We start from the raw sequence: 22,007 nt of genomic DNA on the forward strand, positions 1-22,007 counted from the left end.
AAATGAACTGGTCTTCCTCCCAGCTTCTTCTGCCTCTGTCAGACTAGAGGCATTCTGAGGCTCTTGCCAGTGTGGCAGATACAGGAAGCGGCTGAAGGAACATATTGTTTCATCCTAGAAACCACCCTGGTGAGGTAGTGTAAACTGAGAGATGCAAGATACTCTCACAGCCACCCAATGAACTTGGGGTCCAAACCTGAATTAGGGCCCTATGCTTCCTGGCACACAATTCAATCTTTTTTTTTGCAGAAAAAAGATGGTATTGGTTTTATACCCTGCCTTTCACTCTGAATCTCAGAGTCTCAGAGTGTCTCCCAATCTCCTTTACCTTCCCTCCCCCAAAACAGAGAGCTGAGAGAGTTCTGACAAAAGCTGCTCTTTCAAAGGCAGCTCTGCGAGAGCTATGGCTAACCCAAGGCCATTCCAGCAGCTGCAAGTGGAGAATTGGGGGATCAAACCTGGCTCTCCCAGATAAGAGTCCGTGCACTTTACTACACCAAACTGGCTCTCTTGTATCTTCTACACAGTGTGTGTGAATAAAGTGCTGCAAAGTCACAGCCAATTTATGGCAACCCCATAGGGTTTTCAAGACAAGAAACTGAGGTGGTTAGCCACTGCCTGCTTCTACGTAGCAGCCCTGGACGGTCTCCCGTACAGATACTAACCAGGGCTGACCCTGCTTCGTTTCTGAAGACTGATGGGATCAGGACTAGCCTAGGCTATCCAGGCCATTTAGCCAGGAGATCTCCAGCTGCATTGGTTGGCTGCCTGAAGCTGTAGTTCCTTTTTGGCACCACTAGGCGGTGAGCTATGCTTATTTTTAGGCTGGGAGCGCCGTGCCTTGCCTAAGGTTGCTCAGCTTGCTTCGAGTGGGGAATCAAACCCAGTTCTCCAGAATAGAGCTTGCTGCTCTTAACCACTACAAACTGGCTCTCTTGTCAACAGCAAACTGGGCCTCAGCGTATCTGATCCTGCCACGCGATGAAGTTTGTTTCAGGAGGAGGGAAATAAGCTTTCCTCTCTGGGGTCAGATATAAGAATCGACGCAGTGAGTCAAGTCGCCTTCTGTTCATCTGTTTCCATCACACCACTGCGAGGCATGGAAGGCTGAGAGAATGTGACTGGCCCAAAAGTGCTGGACGGCAGAAGAGGGATTTGAACCTGTGCCTCCCTCTTAAGCCCTGCACCGCCCTGGCTTGCACCCCAACCCAGCATTAAGAGGATAAAGCTGGGCGTGGGAGGGAGCTGTTCCAGAGCTCACCTCTAAGTCAATCTTCAGGCCCTGGTGGTAGACTTCTGTCTCGAAGGTGATGAGATGGAGCTCCTCCGTGACGATGAGAGAAGCCTGAGCAGGGAGTGGGAAGGGGAAAGAAAAACCATGAAATAGTTACCTGGATCGTTCTTTGACATCCTTATTTCATCTTGGAAACCACCCTGGTGAAGCAGCTTAAGCTGAGAAATGGGGGATACTCTCGAGGCCATTTGATGAAGTTGGGAGCCAAATCTAATTCTGGGCCCCTACAGTCAAGCCCAACAATGGCCAACTTCTTCCCCCCCAAGGCGATCTTTGCTTTGCAGCAGATAATGAGTATAAAGACTTCCATGGCGGGGTTGACGCTGCCACTAGGCAATTAGGTGATTGCCTAGGGCGCCAGCCTTCTGGGGCTCAAGAACTGGGGGTGCCCTTGTGACTTGGTGATGTAATCAGCGCGGGGGGAGGGACACCAGAAGTCAGCCTTGCCTAGGGTGTCCGACAGTCTAGGGCCAGTCCTGACCAGGGCTACTTGACTGAACATCTGGGAGAGTATCTGAACTCATCTGGTGGGCTCCAAAGAAAAGTCACCGAGCTTTGGAGGGAACAAGGAGGCAGCCCAGAGCAGAAGTTTGCAGTGCCCACATTTTCACCGGAGCTAAGCAAACTAATGTTTTATTGCACGTGAACAGGGCACCGGGGCAACTCACATCGCAGTTTGCTCTTCCTCCATTACCGCATCTCTGCTCCCGCAGCGTCTATGGAGAGAAGGCAGGAATGAAGACGATGACGGCTGCAGACTTATACCCCACCCTTCTCTTTGAATCAGAGATTCAGAGCGGCTTACAATCTCCTGTGTCTTCTCCCCCCACAACAGACACCCTGTGAGGTGGGTGGGGCTGAGAGAGCTCTAACAGCAGCTGCCCTTTCAAGGACAACTCCTGCGATAGCTATGGCTGACCCAAGGCCATTCCAGCAAGTGCAAGTGGGGGAGCGGGGAATCAAACCTGGTTCTCCCAGGTAAGAGTCCGCACACTTAACCACTACACCAAACTGGCTCTTTACTTTGCAGCAAATAATTGAGTATAAACACTTCCGAGATACAGCGTAGCCAGCAACCACCTTGGCATCGATCAGGGTTAAAAGTTCGGGCACTTACCAGATGCTTGAATTCTGCAGAGAGGCTTCCGTTGTTAGACTCCTCCATGTTCATCACCTTGGTGTTTGTGCCCAGAATGTTAAATTTCCGAGACCTTGAGTAGGGAGAGAGGGATGAGAAATGGCACAAAGGGGGGGGAAATAGAATTCTCAGCATATTAAATTTTTTTTAAAAAACTGCTTCCCAAAGAGCAACAGGGGAGGCTGGACACATCCGGGAACCAAGAACTACATCTTATCTGTTTCATTTACATAACATCTTTCCTCCACTGTGTGTGTCTGAAGGACTTCCAAGCCACCTCCAGCTTATGGTGTCAAATGTCTTTCAAAAGGTCCTATCGTTAACAGTCTCGCTCAGGTCTTGCAAACTGAGGACTGTGGCTTCTTTGAATTTTGGTTTTCTTTCCTTTTTTTTAAAGTTTTTTAGTAATTTTTTTTGGGTGTGCGGGTGTATGTGCTTGTGTGCCTAGAAATCATGCTGGCATGCCTGCCTCTGCATCCCAGCCCTGGTATTCCTTTGGAGGTTTCCCACCCAAGTGCTTGCCAAGCTCAGCCCAGCTTAGCTTCTGAGATCTTATGAGATTGGGCTTGCCTGAGCTATCCAGGGCAGGGCAGCCGTGGCTTCCTGGAGTCAACCCACGTTGGGCCTGCTGCTTTCAACTTTTCCTAGCATTGTTCTATTACTAAGTTTGGAAAAAGGAGGATGCCACAGGTTGTGATGTCTTGAACTTACCCACGGAGTGCAGCTACTTCCCCAGAATCCCTGTGGGAGAAAGAAAGCACATGGCTTTGTTACCAGGAAGAGTGGAGGATGGGAGGGTTTGGGTTATGAAATACAAAATCAAGGCAGGGCCACGCCAGAGGGGACGGGTATAGCGATGGCAGAGAAGAGGACAGGATAGCATGGCAAAGCATTGCAGGGGGAAAAGGAGGGTGGTTTGGAATGCAGGGATGAGACCAGGCAGTGGAAGGGGGCAGGCTGGTCTTAAGGGAATTCGGCTAAAAGGAATGACCCCGCCCCCCTCTAATGAAGCTCCAAGCAAAACTTTGGTGAAAATATAAATCCTTGAAAAAGCCACCGCTGCCAAGACAAAACAGGCTGGTGTTGTGCCTCTCCTTTCGAGAGATTTTTTATCACCGCAAATCCGGATTAGAAATGGAGATCTCTATTCCGGACAGATGCACAAGACTAAACCGCTTTACACCCACACCCTCCCCTCAAACGCGTTGCAAAGGGCTGAAACTTACTTGTCAATGCAGACTTTGATTTTCAGCTGGTAGTTCAGCTCAGGGAACTTGACTAATAACCTGAACACACACACACACACAAAAGGTCAGGATTTATGTTAAGCTCTGTAGACAACTCCCGCCTCCCCTCTGCCCCGTTCTACCAGTCATTTATTTTCTCTAGACTGAGCTAGATCCAGTTAAAGCATCTGCATCAATGCCCAACAGAAAGCGGAATGTCCCGAATGGCAGCACCCAACAAGGATAGGAAGCCAGTTTGTGCAAAGTCAGACCATGGGGCCACGTGGGTCAGCGCCGTCTACCCTGGCTGACAGCAGCAGAGCCTTAGGAAAAAGGCCTTTCCCAACACCCCTGAAGTGCGGATGTCAGGGGGTGCCCTGGGAACTTCCACACACAAAAGATGCGCTCAGCCACTGAGCCCCGACTCCTTTCCAAGCTGCCCTTTGGGTCACACAGCAACGTCCAAGTTTACTCTGTGCAACAGCCTTTCATTCAGTTTGATCCAATACTGAGATACTAACATGGATCCTGTGAATTTACGGGGAGGTACTTGTGAATTTCTTGCATTGTGCAGGGGGTTGGACTAGGTGACTGGCTAACTTTGAAGAAGCTATACTTCACACCTGATGCTTAACTAGAAGAAGAAGAAGACCGCAGATTAATACCCCACCCTTCTCTCTGAATCAGGGTCTCAGAGTGGCTTACAATCTCCTTTATCTTCTCCCCCCACAACAGACACCCTGTGAGGTGGCTGGGGCTGAGAGAGCTCTCACAGCAGCTGCCCTTTCAAGGACAACTCCTGCAATAGCTATGGCTGACCCAAGGCCATTCCAGCAGGTGCAAGTGGAGGAGTGGGGCATCAAACCCGGTTCTCCCAGAGAAGAGTCCGCGCACTTAACCACTACACCAAACTGCCAACTGAGAATCTCTCCTTCCATAAGCAGATTCACGAGGAGTACTTTATTTTATTTGTTTGGGTGTTTTGCAGAAGGTCACGACTTTTTGTTCTCCAGGGTTTCCCATCCAAATACTAGCCAAGGCTGACCCTGCTTAGCTTCCGATGAGATTGGGCTAGCTTGGGCCATTCAAATCAGGGCACTGGCTTTGAACTTTTACCAACTTTTTAACCTGCTTATCCTCACTGACTGGCAGGGGTGGAAATCTAGCAGGAGCTCCTTTGCATATTAGGTCACACACCCCTGATGTAGCCAATCCTCCAAGAGCTTACAAAAAAAGAGCCTTGTAAGCTCTTTGACGACTGTACATCGGGGAGGTGTGGCCTAATATGCAAAGGAGCTCCTGCTAGAATTCCACCCTTGTTGACTGGATTACCTGTTGTTTTTCAGCTGTTTTCCAATCCAATTTTATTATACCGTTCCTTCAATCCTTTTTTTTTTTTTTAAAGGCAATCTATCAACTTTTTAATAGCTAAAAAAAAATACCGCTGATACAGGTTGCAGGATTTAGCTTTTTCCCGTGCAGACTTTCAACTTGGGGAGGGACAGTGGCTCAGTGGTAGAACACCTGCTTAGGAAGCAGAAGGTCCCAGGTTCAATCCCTAGCATCTCCAAAAAAGGGTCCAGGCAAACAGGTGTGAAAAACCTCAGCTTGAGACCCTGGAGAGCCGCTGCCAGTCTGAGTAGACAGTACTGACTTGATGGACCAAAGGTCTGCTTCAGTATAAGGCAGCTTCATATGTTCTTCATATGTTCATATGTTCAACTCCTCAGTGCAGCCTCACCCTCACCCTTCCCCACTCCAAATATGCACGGCAAGGACACAGCCCTGAACTCACCGCACTTTCGTTGTGAACTGGACTCCCGTTTTGATCACTAGCGGGCGATCGGGGTGCATCGGCATACAGGGCTGCCTCTCCACCACAAACGCACTGCAAGGAGAGAGAAATGAGAGGTGAGAAGAGAAGATGCCAGCGTGAACTACTGACCAGGGTTCCCTCTAAGCTGAGTTAGTGTGAGCTAGCTCACAGATTTTTAGCCTCCAGCTCAAACATTTTTGTCTTAGCTCAGGAAGGATGGCCCCAGAGCACACCAATTTATGCAGGAGCTCACGACTTTAATGCCAGTGGCTCAAAAAGTAGAATTTTTGCTCACAAGACACTGCAGCTAAGAGGGTACACTGCTTCTGACCTCCACAGAAAGGCTCCCAGGTGGACTGAGTCTCTGTGCACAGGAGGGGGGTCGGCAGTACCTCTTCATGAGGTTCCTGAACAGCTCCACGATGCGCTCCTCCAGCAAGGGCCGGTGCTGAACGATGGGGTCGCCCTTGTAGGAGACCTTCTGCTGGAGCTCCTCCAGCTTCTTGATCTGCTGACGCGTTTGCAGCTGCGACTCTGCCAGGGATGTTATCCTGGGAAGGGAGTAAAGGAAAGGGCCTCAACATATGCATTGCAGGAGTCCTGTTGCCAGGTGGGGCTTTTCCCCAGCAAGGCTTCTGATTGGCCACTGGAGAGTTGATTGGCTGTGCAGATTTTTAAAAACGCTGCATTGGCAGCAGCCGCCCCCACAGCAAGAGGATCTCCACTGTGTGACTGACAGTAAGCTGCGGCAGCCATTTTGTGGCTGGCTCCACCTTCTCAAGCAGCCATTTTGTTTAACTGACCTCCTTGAAGCTGCTGTGTATTGAGGAGGAGGAGGAGAAAGATTGGATTTACGCCCTGCCCTTCCCTCAGAGTGGCTTACAATCTCCTCTTCCTTCCACTCCTCACAAGACACCCTGTGAGGTAGGTGAGGCCGAGAGAGCTCTGAGAGAACTGCTCTTTTGAGAACAGCTTGGAGAGAACTGTGGCTGATCCAAGGTCACCCAGCTACTGCATATGGAGGAGTGGGGACTCAAACCCCATTCTCGCAGATTACTGTCTGCATTCTTAACCACTGTAACAAACTGGCCCTTTTTATCACTCATCCATCTCATAGTAGCACCCTCTGCTCCAAAAGATAGCAGGTCTCTAGGATATTGGACCAAGGTGAGGAAGAAAGGGAGGAGAAACGTCTTTCCCCATCTCGTAACCAGAGAAACCTTTAACTGGAGATGCTATGGATTTAAGTTAGGACTTTCTGCTTAGGAGGAGGAGGAGATTGGATTTAGACCCTGCCCTTCACTACTCGAAGAAGTCTGAGTGGCTTGCAATTTCCTTTCCCTTCCCCTCCCAACAGACACCCTGTGAGGTAGGTGGAGCTGAGAGAGCTCTGACAGAAACTGCTCTTGAGAGGAACAGCTCTGCGAGAACTTGTAACTGACTCAAAGTCACATCAGCAGATGCATGTGCGGGAGTGGGGAATCAAACCTGGTTCTCCCAGAGAAGAGTCCACGCACTTAACCACTGCACCAAACTGGCTCTCTGAACATGGCAGTTCCATTCCATCACCACAGCCAATGGGTACTGATGACTGCCTCTCTCCTCTCCATGAATCTAATATCTCTCTTAAAGCCAAACTGAGCTTTCCCTATTTCATCCTGCACAACAGAATACTCCTCTGCTTTCTGGAGCTCTTGTGCCCCATGCGGCTTTGTACACCAAAAGGTCTCCATTGGCCAACCAAGCTCCCATTCTGAGATGCTGCAGAAAGACAGGGCGATGAGTCGACTTGGCAAAAGGAAGGGCAGCCAGGCCATGCGGCCCTCACCAGTTCTCGAGGCGATCGAGGCAGATGTTGGGCGGGCCACCGATACAGGCGATCTGCTGCCGCCTCTTCCAGTCAGCCAGCTCCTCGTCCACCAAGGTCTTCTGCACGTATTCCATGGCTGACAAGAGGCCAGCCAGCTCACTCACAATCCCCTAGGGGAGGAAGAAACAGGAACATTCAGGGCTAGGGTTGCCAGCCTCCAGGTGGGGCCTGGAGATCTCCTGCTTTTACAGCTGGGCTCCAGGTGGCAGAGATCAGCTCCCCTGGAGAAAAGGGCTGCTTTGAAGTCTCCAGGTATTTTCCAACACAGACCTGGCAGTCCTATTCAGGACCCTCGTTTTCTTAAGTTCAGGTGTGCACCAAATCCCTCGAGGAGTACAACATAAACCAGTAGCTTGTGTGTCTCCAGGGCTTTTTTTTGTAGCAAGGAATTCCTTTGCATAATAGGCCACACACCCCTGATGTAGCCAATCCTCCTAAAGCTTACAGGGCTCTTAGTACAGGGGCCTACTGTAAGCTCTGGGAGGACTGGCTACATCAGGGGTGTGTGGCCTAATATGCAAAGAAGTTCCTGCTACAAAAAAAGCTCTGTGTTTCTGTTGCTTCAGGAGGTGGGAGGTTTCTGTTCTGCATGTTTTGCTCCCTCTAGTAGTTGATTTGATATTATACCGCTTCATGTCTGGCATATCTCCCTGCAGATTTAAACTGCAGGTTTTTATGCCAGGCATAAAGTGATATAATATCAAATCAACCACTAGAGGGAGCAAATATATGCAGAACAGAAATATCACCCCCCCCCCAAAAAAGCAACAGGAACACACAAGTGAGGACAATAGGAAGGCAGAAAAGTTCATTATATGGAGTGCTTTTTTCTAAACAATGCTCTGAAACAACCATTTTAAATATATATATATATTTAAATATATATATTTTAAATATATATATATATACACACACACACCCCTTGCATTTTACTCCACCCTTCTTCCAAAAAGCTAAGAGCAGCACGTGTGGTTCGCCGCTCCTCTGTTTCATGCTCACAGCAGCCCCTTGAAGTAAATTAGGCTAAAAGATAGTGATTGGCCCAAAGTCAGTCAGGGAGACGAAGGATTTGAACCAAGGTCTCCTTGGTTTCAGTCCATGGCTTTACTCACTACATCTCTCTAAATGAAGACCATTCTAAATGAAGACATTCAGCTGCAACATACAAGGGGAAAGCGTCTGTGCATGTGTGAAGCAGCCCTATGGACAGATCCAGAGGTTGTTGCCTCCCATGCAGAATGACAGTCCACAGGGAGCCAGCGTCTACTCAAAAGTCTTTTTTGATCCTTTTTGTTGGGGCCACAGGTTGCAATGCAAGGCAGGGGCACACAGACACACAGCAGCTGCTGGTGAGCGTTGGGCCCTTTGGGTACTGGGATGGGGATGTCTGGAACCAGGGCAAAGGTGGAAGCCGGGAAGGAGCCTTCTCCCTGCAGCCCTTACCCGCCGCATCTGATCCAGAGCTGTCAACATCTGCTCCAGCTGCTGCATCTTCTGCCGCGTCACTGACTGGTTGTTGCCATTCAGGTCTTGCATGTCTGAAAGGAGAACCGTGAAGGGAGAAATGAGAAGGCTTAACACACACTTGCAAAAGAGTTCTGCAGTTTCACACGTCCTCTTTGTCCGCCTATACAGAGCAGGCTGACCTCTGTGTCTGGTAAATGCATGCCTCATTCCATCTTTGCATTCTGCAGCTGACTTTTTCCCACTGCAGGTAGTTATCCCATTTCTCTGCTTTTGGTTTCTCTGCATTGGTTACTGGTTCCTATTCACTGATCTTTGCATTCTAACAGTTTCCCCCTCAAATATGTCTCTTGTAGATGTTGCAGATCCTTCCCCTGACGTTGGCTCCTTTGGTTCATTGTCACTTACCTAACAGCCTTTCCTCCCCACCTGTCTCTGCATTTTCTCTTACTATCTGCAAAATGTTCTACTAGGTATTTAACTGGTCTACTGTTTAAACATGTCTTAAGGCCCCTATATTTTTGTGCAGCCTGCCCTAATAGTTTTTGAGCTTCTCCTCTTCCAATTATATTTATTTTCTGGGGTAATATGGCTAAATTGAGCCCATCTTTGTATGCATTTTTGTTCAACTTTTGTTTTAGGCACTTCCACATTATGAATTTTACTACAGCATAAAGCATTTGCCCTGTGGCGCAGAGTAGCAAAGCTGCAGTGCTTCAGTCAAAACTCTCTGCTCACGACCTGAGTTTGATCCCGGCAGAAGCTGAGTTCAGGTACCAGGCTCAAGGTTGTCTCAGCCTTCCATCCTTCCGAGGACGGTCAAATGAGTACCCAGCTTGCTCGGGGAAAGTATAGATGACTGGGAAAGGCAATGGCAAACCACCCCCTAAAAAGTCTGCTGTGAAAACATCGTGATGCAACATCACCGCAGAGTAGGAAACTACTGGTGCATGCACAGGGGACTACCTTTACCTTTAAAGCATTTGCAAGATTAGACCTGTGAAGTTTCTAGAAGAACAAGCCTTGCTGAGGAAGGGTTGCCATAGCCTCTACAAACTGAAGCCTTGCCTCAACATTTTGAAGGCCTCAACATAAAAGAATGAGAACATTCAGAACTGAGCACCCTGAGAATCTCAGCTATCATTTAAGAATCTGAGCACCCTGAGAATCTCAGCTATCATTTAAGAAAAAAAATTTCTGGCCCTTATAGTTTAGTAGATATGCTCAGAAGCTGCCTGGGGAATGCTCAAAAAATGTTCATGCAGTGCCTGGTGAATTCTCAGACAGCACAGATCTGACCAGTATCTCCTTATTCTCCTCCTCCTCAATACACAGCTTGTTCTTCCAGAGCAACAAAGCGGCAAAGATACGCAAATATGTACATAATTTTAATAGTACAGTCAGGTTTCCAAATCTAGCTTGTTTTGTTTTTTTGAGCACCTACACAGTCTTGAGTACAGGCAGATCCAGGTGGCCACCAGCCCAAGTCCCTGAAGCAAAAATCCCCGGGCAGGTTACCTTTGCCTTTCATTCAAAAGCAAAGTTCCAATCCCTGGATTCTAATGAGCTCTTTTATGCTTCCAGTGGCAGACAGAAGTCTCCCTGCTGATGTTTCTTTTGGCAGGACGAAGCCTTCTGCTTGCTAGACGGCGCCACCCAGCTCCCCATACCTACCGCCTTGGCTCTTCAGGGTCTTGTAGTTGAAGTCAAAGTCATCCTGAAGGTTTTCCACCACTTTCATCTTTTGCTCCAGATCCTGCAAAGAAGCCAGGAGGGTCAGCATTGAGGCCGTTTGAGATCCGGGGCCAAGGAAGAGATAGGGCTGGTCTCCCTCACTCATCTACCTGGCTAGCCCAATCCCATCAGATCTTGGAAGCTAAAGAGGGTCGGCCTTGTCTAGTATTTGGAAGGGTGGCTTCCAAGGAATACCAGAGTCATGACACAGAGGCAGGCAATGGCATGCCACTTCTGAAATGTCTCTTGCCTTAAAAACAGGTCTAGCTCACCACCTATTTTATTTTAGTTGGTGAATATATATTCAGCCCTTTCCCAGATGGGCTCAGGGTGGATTACAACCAGGGAAAACCAGTCAAATACAATAAAACCAATAAAACATTAAGAACAAAGCAACTCAGTATTATATAATAGAGACAGGCTGGCTCACGTGCAGGTTAGAATATAACCAATGGCCCAGATATAATAATTCAGATGATGGATCAATGTGGGGGAGGATAACAGATGGTACAGGGAATAAGGAGAAGACGCCCGGTTGCCTCAACCAAATGCCTGGCGGAACAGCTCCGTCTTACAGGAGCTGTTAGGCCCTATGAAAAGGTAACAAATCCGGTAGGGCCTGTATCTCCACAGGGAGCTGATTCCACCAGGTTGGGGCCAGGGCCGAAAAGGCCCTGGCCCTGGTCGAGGCAAGACGGAAGTCCTTTGGGCCAGGGATGGTCAAAAGATGTTGGTTGGCAGTTCGCAGCAACCTTCGGGGCTCATATGGGGAGAGGCAGTCCCGCAGGTGGTGCATAACGGTAAAAAAGAACTAGAACTTATAGTTGCCAGACACTCTTAGGATCTCTTGGCTATACTGTACACAATGCCATAACAACCACCACCGCCACCTACCTGGACCCTCTTTCTCACATCCTGCAAGTGCTGTTCCAGCATCTGCTGCTTCTCTGTTACCACGGCGGCTGTAGGATGGTTTGCCTGTCCCCCTTGCTGAGAAGAAGAGAAGAAGATCAGCCTTTTTAAAAAAATCTGGGCCAGGAACTAGTGGCTATTTTTTACTTCTGTTCAAGCAGCAGCCATGTTTTGAACCCAGATATAAAAGTGTTTTATTAAAGAATATTTAAAAGGATGCTATGAATATTTAGACATTTGTTATGCAGATCCACCTTACTGTTTTCCTCTAGTGTAACTAGGGGAAGCAGCAACTCCCTATGTGAGTTATCTCTCTTCCCCCTCCGTAGAATTCAAGCAGCCAGTTTCCCTTCATCTAGGTGGCTGAGAGGTGATATGATCACCATCTTCAAGTACTTGAAGGGCTATCATATAGAGGATGGTGTGGAATTGTTTTCTGTGGCCCCAGAAGATAGGACCAGAACCAAGGGGTTGAAATGAAATCAAAAGAGTTTCCAGCTGAACATTATGAAGAACCTCCTGACTGTTAGAGCCGTTCCTCAGTGGAACAGGCTTCCTGAGGAGGTGGTGGGCTCTCCTTCCTTGGAGGCTGGATGGCCATCTGACAGCAATAAGAAAAAGACGACAGCAGATTTATACCCCACCCATCTCTCTGAATCAGAGTCTCAGAGCGGCTTACAATCTTCTTTATCTCCTCCCCCCACAACAGACACCCTGTGAGGTGGCTGGGGCTGAGAGAGCTCTCACAGCAGCTGCCCTTTCAAAGACAACTCCTACAAGAGCTATGGCTAACCCAAGGCCATTTCAGTAGGTGAAAGTGGAGGAGTGGAGAATCAAATCCGGTTCTCCCAGGTAAGAGTTTGCACACTTAACCACTACACCATACTGGCAAAATTCACAGGATCCTGTGAATTTAGGGGGAGGTATTTGTGAGTTTCCTGCATTGCGCAGAGAGTTGGGACTAGATGACCCTGGAGGTCCCTTCCAATATGATTCTAGTTACTACCCTGAACAAGCACTAGGCAAGAGAAAGGAAGGCTGGGTTAGCCTCATGCAACACGCTGTCACTAGTTGACTTACCCACTGAAAGAAAGCCGCCCAATTTTGCTTCAGCCCTAATTCCAAATTGGGATAAAGCACCACTGAAATGCCAGGAGTGCAAATAAGCCTCCATCTTAATTTTAAGCACACAAAAACATTTTAAATCTGAAATTTGTGTCAACTATTTACTGTGACACCAAAATAGTAAACAAGTCTATGGTATCACATTTCAAACATACATGCCCCTCCTGAATAATACAGAAGTGACACAATTACAGTTCCTTTCACTGAAGCAGAGCTTCAAGGACACCGTCTCTCTTGCTCCCACAGTGACTTGTTTCTTGTGTGCAGCTGGTTCCATAGGTACCAAAAATGAAAAGGTCACTTCTTTAAAGATGATGATGATGATATTGGATTTATATGCCACCCTCCACTCCGAATCTCAGAATGGCTTACAATCTCCTTTATCTTCCTCCCCCACAACAGACACCCTGTGCGGTGGGTGGGGCTGAGAGGGCTTACCGTCCTCCACCGCGAAGACTGCCCATTTATACTCACTCTCTGCTTCCTATTAATTAGCCAGTTTTTGATCCACAAGAGGACCTGTCCTTTTACTCCATGGCTCTCGAGCTTACTAAGGAGCCTTGATGAGGAACTTTATCAAAAGCTTTCTGGAAGTCAAGGTAAACAATATCTATCGGGTCTGCTTTGTCCACATGTTTGTTCACCCCCTCAAAGAAATGTAACAGGTTAGTGAGGCAAGATCTTCCCTTACAGAACCCATGCTGAGTCTTCCTCAATAACTCGTGTTCATCAATGTGCCTACTCATTCTGTCCTTGATAATGGTTTCTACCAACTTTCCCGATATTGAAGTCAGACTGACTGGCCTGTAGTTTCCTGGATCTCCTCTGGAACCCTTTTTAAAGATGGGGGTGACATTTGCTACCTTCCAGTCCTCAGGAATGGAGGCAGATTTCAATGAAAGATTACAGATTTTTGTCAGAAGATCCACAAGTTCAACTTTGAGCTCTTTCAGAACTCTTGGATGTATGCCATCCGGACCTGGTGACTTATTAGTTTTTAATTCATCTATCAGTTGTAGGACCTCCTCTCTTGTCACCTCAATCTGACTCAGGTCTTTCAACACCCCTTCCAATATAAGTGGTTCTGGAGCAGGCAAACACTTCTCATCTTCCACAGTGAAGATGGAGGCAAAAAATGCATTCAGCTTCTCAGCCATTTCCCTATCCTCCTTCAGTAATCCTTTGACCCCTTGGTCATCCAAGGGTCCCACTGCCTCCCTGGCTGGTTTCCTGCTTCTAATATATTTGAAGAAATTTTTATTGTTGGTCTTTATGTTTTTTGCAATATGCTCCTCATAGTCCCTTTTTGCCTGCCTGATCACAGTCTTGCATTTGATTTGCCACATCCTGTGTTCCCTTTTATTAATCTCATTTGGACTAGCTTTCCACCGCTTAAAGGAGTCCTTCTTACCTTTTACAGCTTTCATTACTATGTTTGTTAACCATACAGGCCTTTTCTTATACCTGTTTGTGCCTTTCCTAACTTGTGGTATATATTTTATCTGAGCTTCTAGGATTGTAGTTTTAAATAGCCTCCAAGCTTTACCTTTCCTTTCAGTTTCCTCTTCACATACCTCCTCATCTCAGAGAATTTACCCCTTTTAAAGTTAAACGTGGTTGTGCTGGTCTTTTGGGGCAACTCTCTACTTATACAAACGGTGAAATCAACAACGTTATGGTCACTGCTCCCAAGCAGTGCGATCACTTTTACATCTCTCACCAAGTCTTGGGCATTACTTAGGACCAAATCCAGGATCGCCCCACCCCTGGTAGGTTCAGAGACCATCTGCACAGTCATTGAGAGCATCTAGAAACACAATCTCTTTCTCTCGACCAGAACACATATTGTGACCCAATCAATGTGCGACGATTTTTTGCTTTCCACTGTTGATGGGACTTGGCCTTTTTGCAGTTTCCCATTTTGCTGGGCTTTCCCCTCTCCCTCCCTTTTGCTGTTTCCCATTCACTTGAGGATCCTGTAGCTCTCTGCTCTGCTTGCTGCACTCTGTATCGTGCAGGGCGAGTCTCAAAATTAAGGATTGTATTGGAATGGCCTCGTCTGCAGGAGGTTGACGTAAGTCCAGTCCTGGAAATAAATAATGAATCTCCCTTGGTCTCTCCGCCTCCCCCCCCCCCCCCCGCCTCTCTGGCACAATTCTAAGAACGGTACTTAAAACCAAGCCCCAAAATGCAACAATTAAGAGATCAGCCGATAGAAGGGAAATCCCAGAAACACATTACAGCCGCGTGCAGAGACCTGTCTGGGGCACCATACTCCCTTAGCCAGGAGCCACTGTTTCCCAGCAAGTGGAGGCGTAGACTCTTCAAGGAACGCCAACTGAGAAGATTCATGGCATCAATTTAAACCGTTCTCGCTCCTGAAGCAACAGTGCCGGCGCGCACAAGAAAAGCGTGCGTTTGCACGCCGCCTCCTTTTGAGCATAGAAATTTGCTGAGGCTACGACCGACCGGTCGGCGACTCCTTTACTGGAATTGATGGCAGCGGCAGGGCAAACACCTGGAGGCCACCTCCCTGCTCACCTGTGCGGCTGTGGCTGCTGTCTGAAGCAACCGCGTCTCCTCCCAGAGGCAGCGCGCAACGATGCGAGCAATCTCCATCGGCTTCTCCAGGTACCTGCTCTGTAAAAGAGGGACACAAACGGAGTATGGATTTTGTTCTGAACAGTGCTGTATTGTTAAAAACAAAAGTTTACAAGAGATGAAATGGCTGCTTTTTTACAAGACATTCTATTTATTTCTACAGTAATTTATGTGTATTCATAAGCAGGACTTGCCACAATATGCGCTAACTTTGGAAATACTTCTTTAGTTTGAGCTTGTGACCAATTTCGCACTAGACTTTTAATCCTGGTTTAGCCCTGTCTCCAAGCTGATCTTCTACACTAAAATCATAGAGTTGGTTTCTCTGATTCTAGTGTATAGGACCAGGGCTAAACCAGGATTAAATGTCTCATGCAAAATCAGTTTGTGTTTTATTTGTGAATAGCCTTTTACATTTTTTGTACGCTGACTGTCAGGCACCAAAGAAGCTGTGGGCAATACCTTTTTTCACCTGACAAATGTGCACAAATAAAGACCTGAAACATCTCTCTTTAAAAAAAGAAAAAGAATGTACAATGAAGGTCTGCAAGCACAAGCCGTTCCTTTGCTTTAACCGCCCATCGCCCAGCACTGTTGAGAACTCTTTATTCCTTTTATTCTATGCTCATGGACCAATGGGTTATAAGCCAACAAATGCACTATGGCACAAAATAATATAGCCCAATAATACATAAAATAACCAAACAATCAGGAATACTGAGTATTCCATTAAGAAAAGGAATAACTGAGACCTAAGAATGGCCTCGGGTAGACTGAGGAGCCTTCTGGTCCAGAACTTCATCTCCAAGAACAGCTCAATGAGACACTTCTTGGAAACTCCCAGGCAGGGCACCGAGAAAAAGGTCTTCCCCTATTTCCCCACCTTACAATCAGCTGACCACCATCTGCTCCCCAGCCCAAAAGATGTCTGTCTAGCCCAGGGGTAGGGAACGTTGGCTCTCCAGATGTTTTTTGCCTACAACTCCCATCAGCCCCAGCCATTGCCATGCTGGCTGGGGCTGATGGGAGTTGTAGGCAAAAAACATCTGGAGAGTCAACGTTCCCTACCCCTGGCCTAGCCTCAACCAGAGCCAGGGCCTTTTTGGTCCTGGCTCTGACGTGGTGGAATCAGCTCCCCAAAGAGATCAGGGCCCTGCAGGACCTGTTATGCTTCTGTGGGGCCTGTAAAACCAAGCTATTCTGCCAGGCTTTTAACCACAGTGGCAGATGTCTATTAGGACTGGCCCCTCCTGCTGAAGATGCCTGTTTAAACTACGGGCACAAACGCCAAGGAAATGCTTGCGCCTGGCTCAGATAACCTGAAATACCACTGATCGGACCCGATTCGCTAAGACTTGAAGCAGACCCAGGACAACACGATGCCAGCTTAATGATGTGCATTGTCAGTTTTAACTGATGCAGTTTTAGTTTTTAAACATGGTTGTATGAACCCTTATGTTGTAACCCACCCATTTCAGCGGGAAGGGCGGGATAGAAATTGAATTAGTAAATAAATATAAATATTTACCACCACCACCCCAGTTATCCGGTATTCAGAACCTAGACTCCCATTCTTCTTGGGAAGTACAGTTTTGTTCTTATGGAGAGGTTCAAGCAGGAGTCCCCAACACAGTCCCAGTGGACACCAAGGCACCCAACTGTGTTTAAAGTAGGCGGAGGGCCAGGCCTGCCACTAGGCAAACTAGGTGATTGCCTAGGGCGCTGGACTTCTGGGGACACCAAATTGGGCACCACCCCCATGTGACTTGCAGATGTTATCAGTGCAGGCAGTGCCAGAAGTTAGCCTTGGGTGCCGGACAGTCTAGGCCTGGCCCTAAGTAGGCGGGGCCAGGCAGGGCTTTTGCTCAGCAAGGCTTCTGATTGGCCACTGGACATCGGATTGGCTTTGCAGAAGTCGCTTCGCCAAGAGCTGCCAGTACAGCTCAAGGATGTGTGACTGAAGGGAAGCTGCAGCAGCTATTGTATGGCTGTTTCCACCTCCTGAGGCAGCCATTATGCACGCCCATTTTTGTGGCTGGGCCCACCATACTATGTCAGAATTCCACAGCTACCCACAGGCTCAAAAATGGGTAGGGACGCCTGGGTTAAGGCAAGGAGGAATGGCAATCCCTTGGACTGGATCTGCCCCAGCTTCAAAGGACTGGTGCCAAAGAATCCCCTTCACCAAGCTTAAGCAGCAAAATTTCAAGCTGGTCTGGAGGGAACTGGTTTCAATAGCAGCGGAGTTCTTTGTTTCTTCCTCAACAGGATAGCTGGTAGCATAAAGTATAAAGGGTAGAGCCATGCTGGTTTTAGATTCGGAACAGCAGGCAAATAAATCAGGAAAGGCACCTACGGAGAGCAGCCGAGAATTTATGCCTCACAGAATGTCATCGTAAAAGCTAAAATAAGCTGACGGTGGGCCATGTTCCAGCAAACGATCCTGCTCTGCAGAAGTCTCCAAACCATCACTGGCACATTGATCAGAGGGGCACAGCATCTCGGAGATGCATGCGGTCAGGGGTGGAATTCTCGCAGGAGCTCCTTTGCCTATTAGGCCACACCCCCTGATGTAGCCAATCCTCAAAGAGCTTACAAAAAAAGAGCCTTGTAAGCTCTTGGAGGATTGGCTACATCAGGGGTGTGTGCAGAGGAGCTCCTGCTAGAATGCCACCCCTGCATGCGGCCCACTGGCACATGTGGTTCAGCCCAACCACCAGTTTGGTGGCTCAGCAGACATTGCTGAATTCCATGCCCCTCTCTCACTGCAGCTCCAAGCAGAAAACCAGCTCAGGTGCCAACAGAACAGTGCCAAAAAGATGCGAGGCAAATCTTAGGCAAGCTTCCCAGAAGTGCTAACATCTCGGATTCTCCCCCCCACCTTTACAGTGCACACAATGAATCCAGAAGCCAAGTCTTCAATAGGGAAACTGAATGGAGTCTGAAAAGTTAAATCCTCTTTCCCTTCCCTGCACAACCCCCTAGGCAAACTGAGGCTGAATAAGCCTGGAGTTTGCAGTTTATCTACAGAACAAGGTGGTGATCTTCATCTCGTTCAAGCCAGGTCTCCGGCATCCTAAAACCAAACCAAATATTCATGGGGAAAGGGTGGATGTCAAATATGCATGGGGAAAGGGTGGATGGATTCATGGGGAAAGGGTCTGATGATGTCGTATTTCCGCTTCCTTCCAATCGAGTAGATTCTGGCTCACGGAACTGATGGGCTTGTGCACTCCTGGCTTTAGAAGCTGCCTGAGGAAGCCCAGCCTGACCCCACCCCAGTCCATTAGGTGGCAGTGCTGGTCTCAGACAGCAACAGTAGAGACTGGACAAAGACTTCAGACTATCCTTTACTCGTTGCCGGGAAGAGATATTGGGAGAGGGAGGGGACAAAGAAGAGAACAAAGCCAGCTTTGGTGAACTGTTCTCACAGCTGTCCATACAAACCATGAACTGGCTTCATCTCTGAAAGGGAAGCACTGCTTAAAACGAACTTCGAAGTCTTGCGGGTAGCATTAAGGTGAACAAGGCTAAACAGAAGCGGCCTCTGCACTGAAGCCTCCATTTCTACATTCTTGCACTCGGAAGACAGGTTGCTCCTTAGGGGCACTTCCCATGCACTCTGTCCCTTCTGTTCGCCAAGGCTTGGAAGTTGCAGGTTTAGTGGAAGTGATGTTGTCACGCCAGGGACGTCGCGCTGCAATGCTCTGTTATTTGGGGCAAAACTCTTAACGTTTCATCCAAAATACCAGAGTGTCGCTGCATGACATCCCTATGTGATGACGTCACTTCCACGTGACTGCCACACTGGGGGCTTCGAACTGGTCGTGGCTGTTGTGGGCGGGGCTTCCCCTGCCTGCCGGTCAGCTGGCTGGTGGCAGACAGGATCCTGCAAAATCAGGGGATCCCCGTTCCCACTTAGGGGCCGGCAACCCCACTGCCACTTCAGATTCCTGTGAATAAACACAGTTCCAGAGGGCAGACATGTTGGTCTGCAGTAGAACAGCTAGACTGAAGTTCAGAGACCAGCAAGGCTTTCAAGGTACAATCTTTCGAGAGTCATAGTTCCCTCTGTCAGATATTTGACAATGGGAGCTCTACCTCTCGAAGGTTCATACCCGAAGAATCTTGTTGGTCCCTAAGGTACAACAGAATTCAGATCTACCCAGGGCTTTTTTGATAGCAGGAGCTCATTTGCATATTAGGCCACACACCCCTGATTTAGCCAATCCTCCAAGAGCTTACAGGGCTCCTATTACAGGGCCTACTGTAAGCTCCAGGAGGATTGGCTACATCAGTGGTGTGTAGCCTGATATGCAAAGGAGCTCCTGCTACCAAAAAAGCCCTGGATCTAGCCATATATAAAGAGGTCAGGATTCAGTCCAGGGCCTTATTAAAGATGAGCCGCAGGTTCTGGCACTGAGCTGGAGGCGAGTCTCCACTGGCAGGATCACACACACCAGAGACTCCTTTCTCTCTCTCCTGTTTCAAGATTCCAGGTGCCGCCATTCCAGACGGCCTCCCTCTGTGACATTCCTTCCATTGCAGGTTTTTACAACTTTGGGTCTGCATTCAGGAGGGCCCGCGCAGCTCGAAGCGTTGCCAATTCTGTCACAGGGGCTGCCGCCCAGCGTTCAGGGTCCCTTCTGCTAGTCCCGCCCACCTGTAAGAACTGCTTAATCCGCCGTAGGTTGTGCTGGTAGAGGACGTTGGATTCCTGCAGGAAGCGGCTGTACTGCTGGTCGATTTCACCCAGGAGGTTGTGGAACACCAACGTGGCATGGGACTCCTTACTGGCGGCGTAAGCCCTGGCGTAATTGGGAGGAAAGAAAGCAGGGAGGGAAGGAAAGAACGTATTTACAAGATTGCCTTTAGTGCATTGGAGACGACAGGAAGAGGCCGGTACCACCAAGAGCCTCCAGTCAGCCAAATGCTGCTAATGCTCTGTACTAGAACCAGGAAAGGAGCATAATTAATATCAGGAAGCTTCTGTTTATCTTTCCAGCTTTCCAGAGAGTTCTGTAAGCATGCAAAGGGACACAGGAGCATAAACCCATGAAGGGAAGACGCTTAAAAGTCTAAATACACCCACTATGGCATTCTTACAGAATTCTAGCTGAGGTGCAACCCCAGTTGGAAGGTCATAAAGCAACGATCCGATGCACTGCTGGAGTAAAACTGGAGAGACCTGGCTCCTAGTCCCTGCTGGGCCATGAAGCTCACTGAATGCCTTGAGTCAGATAGTTTCTCTCAGCTAGTCAACCAAATGCATTGTTATGAGAATGAAATGAAAAGGGGGGGGGGGTGGAGGGAGATATTGCATGCAGATCATGAGAGGGAGGGTAGGAAGAGTCGCATCAGTGCTTTGTTCCTTTGGTCCCCATCTTACACACCCAGGGAAAACAGATAAAAGGAAGTCCTTCTTCACCCAAAGGGTGATTAACACATGGAATTCTGATGGAACACTATGTTTGGGGCAGTGATGCTCTGTATTCTTGGGGCTTGGGGGGGACAGTGGGAGGGCTTCTAGTGTCCTGGCCCCACTGGTGGACCTCTTGATGGCACTTGGGTTTTTTGGCCACTGTGTGACTCAGAGTGTTGGACTGGATGGGACAATGGCCTGATCCAATATGGCTTCTCTTATGTTCTTCTGTGACACAGAGTGTTGGACTGGATGGGCCATTGGCCTGATCCAACGTGGCTTCTCTTATGTTCTTCTGTGACACAGAGTGTTGGACTGGATGGGCCATTGGCCTGATCCAACATAGCTTCTCTTATGTTCTTCTGTGACACAGGGTGTTGGACTGGATGGGCCAATGGCCTGATCCAATATGGCTTCTCTTAAGTTCTTCTGTGACACAGAGTGTTGGACTGGATGGACCATTGGCCTGATCCAATATGGCTTCTCTTATGTTCTTCTGTGACACAGGGTGTTGGACTGGATGGGCCAATGGCCTGATCCAATATGGCTTCTCTTAAGTTCTTCTGTGACACAGAGTGTTGGACTGGATGGACCATTGGCCTGATCCAATATGGCTTCTCTTATGTTCTTCTGTGACACAGAGTGTTGGACTGGATGGGCCAATGGCCTGATCCAACATGGCTTCTCTTATGTTCTTCTGTGACTCAGAGTGTTGGACTGGATGGGCCAATGGCCTGATCCAATATGGCTTCTCTTAAGTTCTTCTGTGACACAGAGTGTTGGACTGGATGGGCCAATGGCCTGATCCAATATGGCTTCTCTTACTTTCTTATTTTCTCTCCCAATTTATTCCTCTGTCCCCAGCAAGGCTGATTGATGAGCTTCAGGAGAAGCAAAGGGATTTGCTCAGGCCCAAAGCCAGCGGAAGAGAACAACTTACCAGTCCTGACTCTCTATCCAAGGGGCGAGGAATTGCCGCAGTTCCATGGGGAAGCTGTCGCTGTACAGCTGGTGGAGCTGCTCCAAATACCGCGTGTCCAGCTGCTGCAGTTGGTTCCACTGCGCCATCTCGGCAGCTGCCTCTGGACACCTGGGGACAGACACAGAAACACTTCACACGTACAGTCAACCAACCAGTGGCCAGCCGCTGCTGAGACAGATTGTTGATGTGGACGGCTCAAGGGGGAAGGATGAAAGCAGGGGTGGAATTCCAGCAGGAGCTCCTTTGCATATTAGGCCACACATCCTTGATGTAGCCAATCCTCCAAGAGCTTACAAAAAAGAGCCTTGTAAGCTCTTGGAGAATTGGCTACATCAGGGATGTGTGGCCTAATATGCAAAGGAACTCCTGCTGGAATTCCATCCCAGGAAAGAGGGTTTGCTTCACTACCAAGAATTACCAAGG

General features: G+C 48.4%; 1 protein-coding gene across 2 annotated transcripts in view; it reads right to left on the reverse strand.

Annotated features, from left to right (window-relative positions):
- STAT3 (signal transducer and activator of transcription 3) overlaps positions 1 to 22,007 on the reverse strand; it is a 70,653-nt gene that overhangs the window by 17,448 nt on the left and 31,198 nt on the right. For both annotated transcript variants that reach the window (XM_060255433.1, XM_060255434.1), the window contains exons 2-15: positions 21,543 to 21,692; positions 19,844 to 19,988; positions 15,121 to 15,219; positions 11,437 to 11,532; positions 10,483 to 10,564; positions 8,788 to 8,882; positions 7,303 to 7,454; positions 5,867 to 6,025; positions 5,454 to 5,546; positions 3,659 to 3,718; positions 3,144 to 3,173; positions 2,412 to 2,505; positions 1,963 to 2,010; positions 1,262 to 1,345 (exon numbers count right to left, since the gene is read on the reverse strand). In XM_060255433.1, coding sequence (XP_060111416.1) covers positions 1,262 to 1,345; positions 1,963 to 2,010; positions 2,412 to 2,505; positions 3,144 to 3,173; positions 3,659 to 3,718; positions 5,454 to 5,546; positions 5,867 to 6,025; positions 7,303 to 7,454; positions 8,788 to 8,882; positions 10,483 to 10,564; positions 11,437 to 11,532; positions 15,121 to 15,219; positions 19,844 to 19,988; positions 21,543 to 21,670 — 1,365 coding nt within the window. In that variant the 5' untranslated portion in view covers positions 21,671 to 21,692. The remainder of the gene's footprint in view (positions 1 to 1,261; positions 1,346 to 1,962; positions 2,011 to 2,411; positions 2,506 to 3,143; positions 3,174 to 3,658; positions 3,719 to 5,453; positions 5,547 to 5,866; positions 6,026 to 7,302; positions 7,455 to 8,787; positions 8,883 to 10,482; positions 10,565 to 11,436; positions 11,533 to 15,120; positions 15,220 to 19,843; positions 19,989 to 21,542; positions 21,693 to 22,007) is intronic.

This window comes from Heteronotia binoei, chromosome 15, assembly GCF_032191835.1.
Source record: "Heteronotia binoei isolate CCM8104 ecotype False Entrance Well chromosome 15, APGP_CSIRO_Hbin_v1, whole genome shotgun sequence".
In the NCBI taxonomy this organism is placed as follows: domain Eukaryota; kingdom Metazoa; phylum Chordata; class Lepidosauria; order Squamata; family Gekkonidae; genus Heteronotia; species Heteronotia binoei.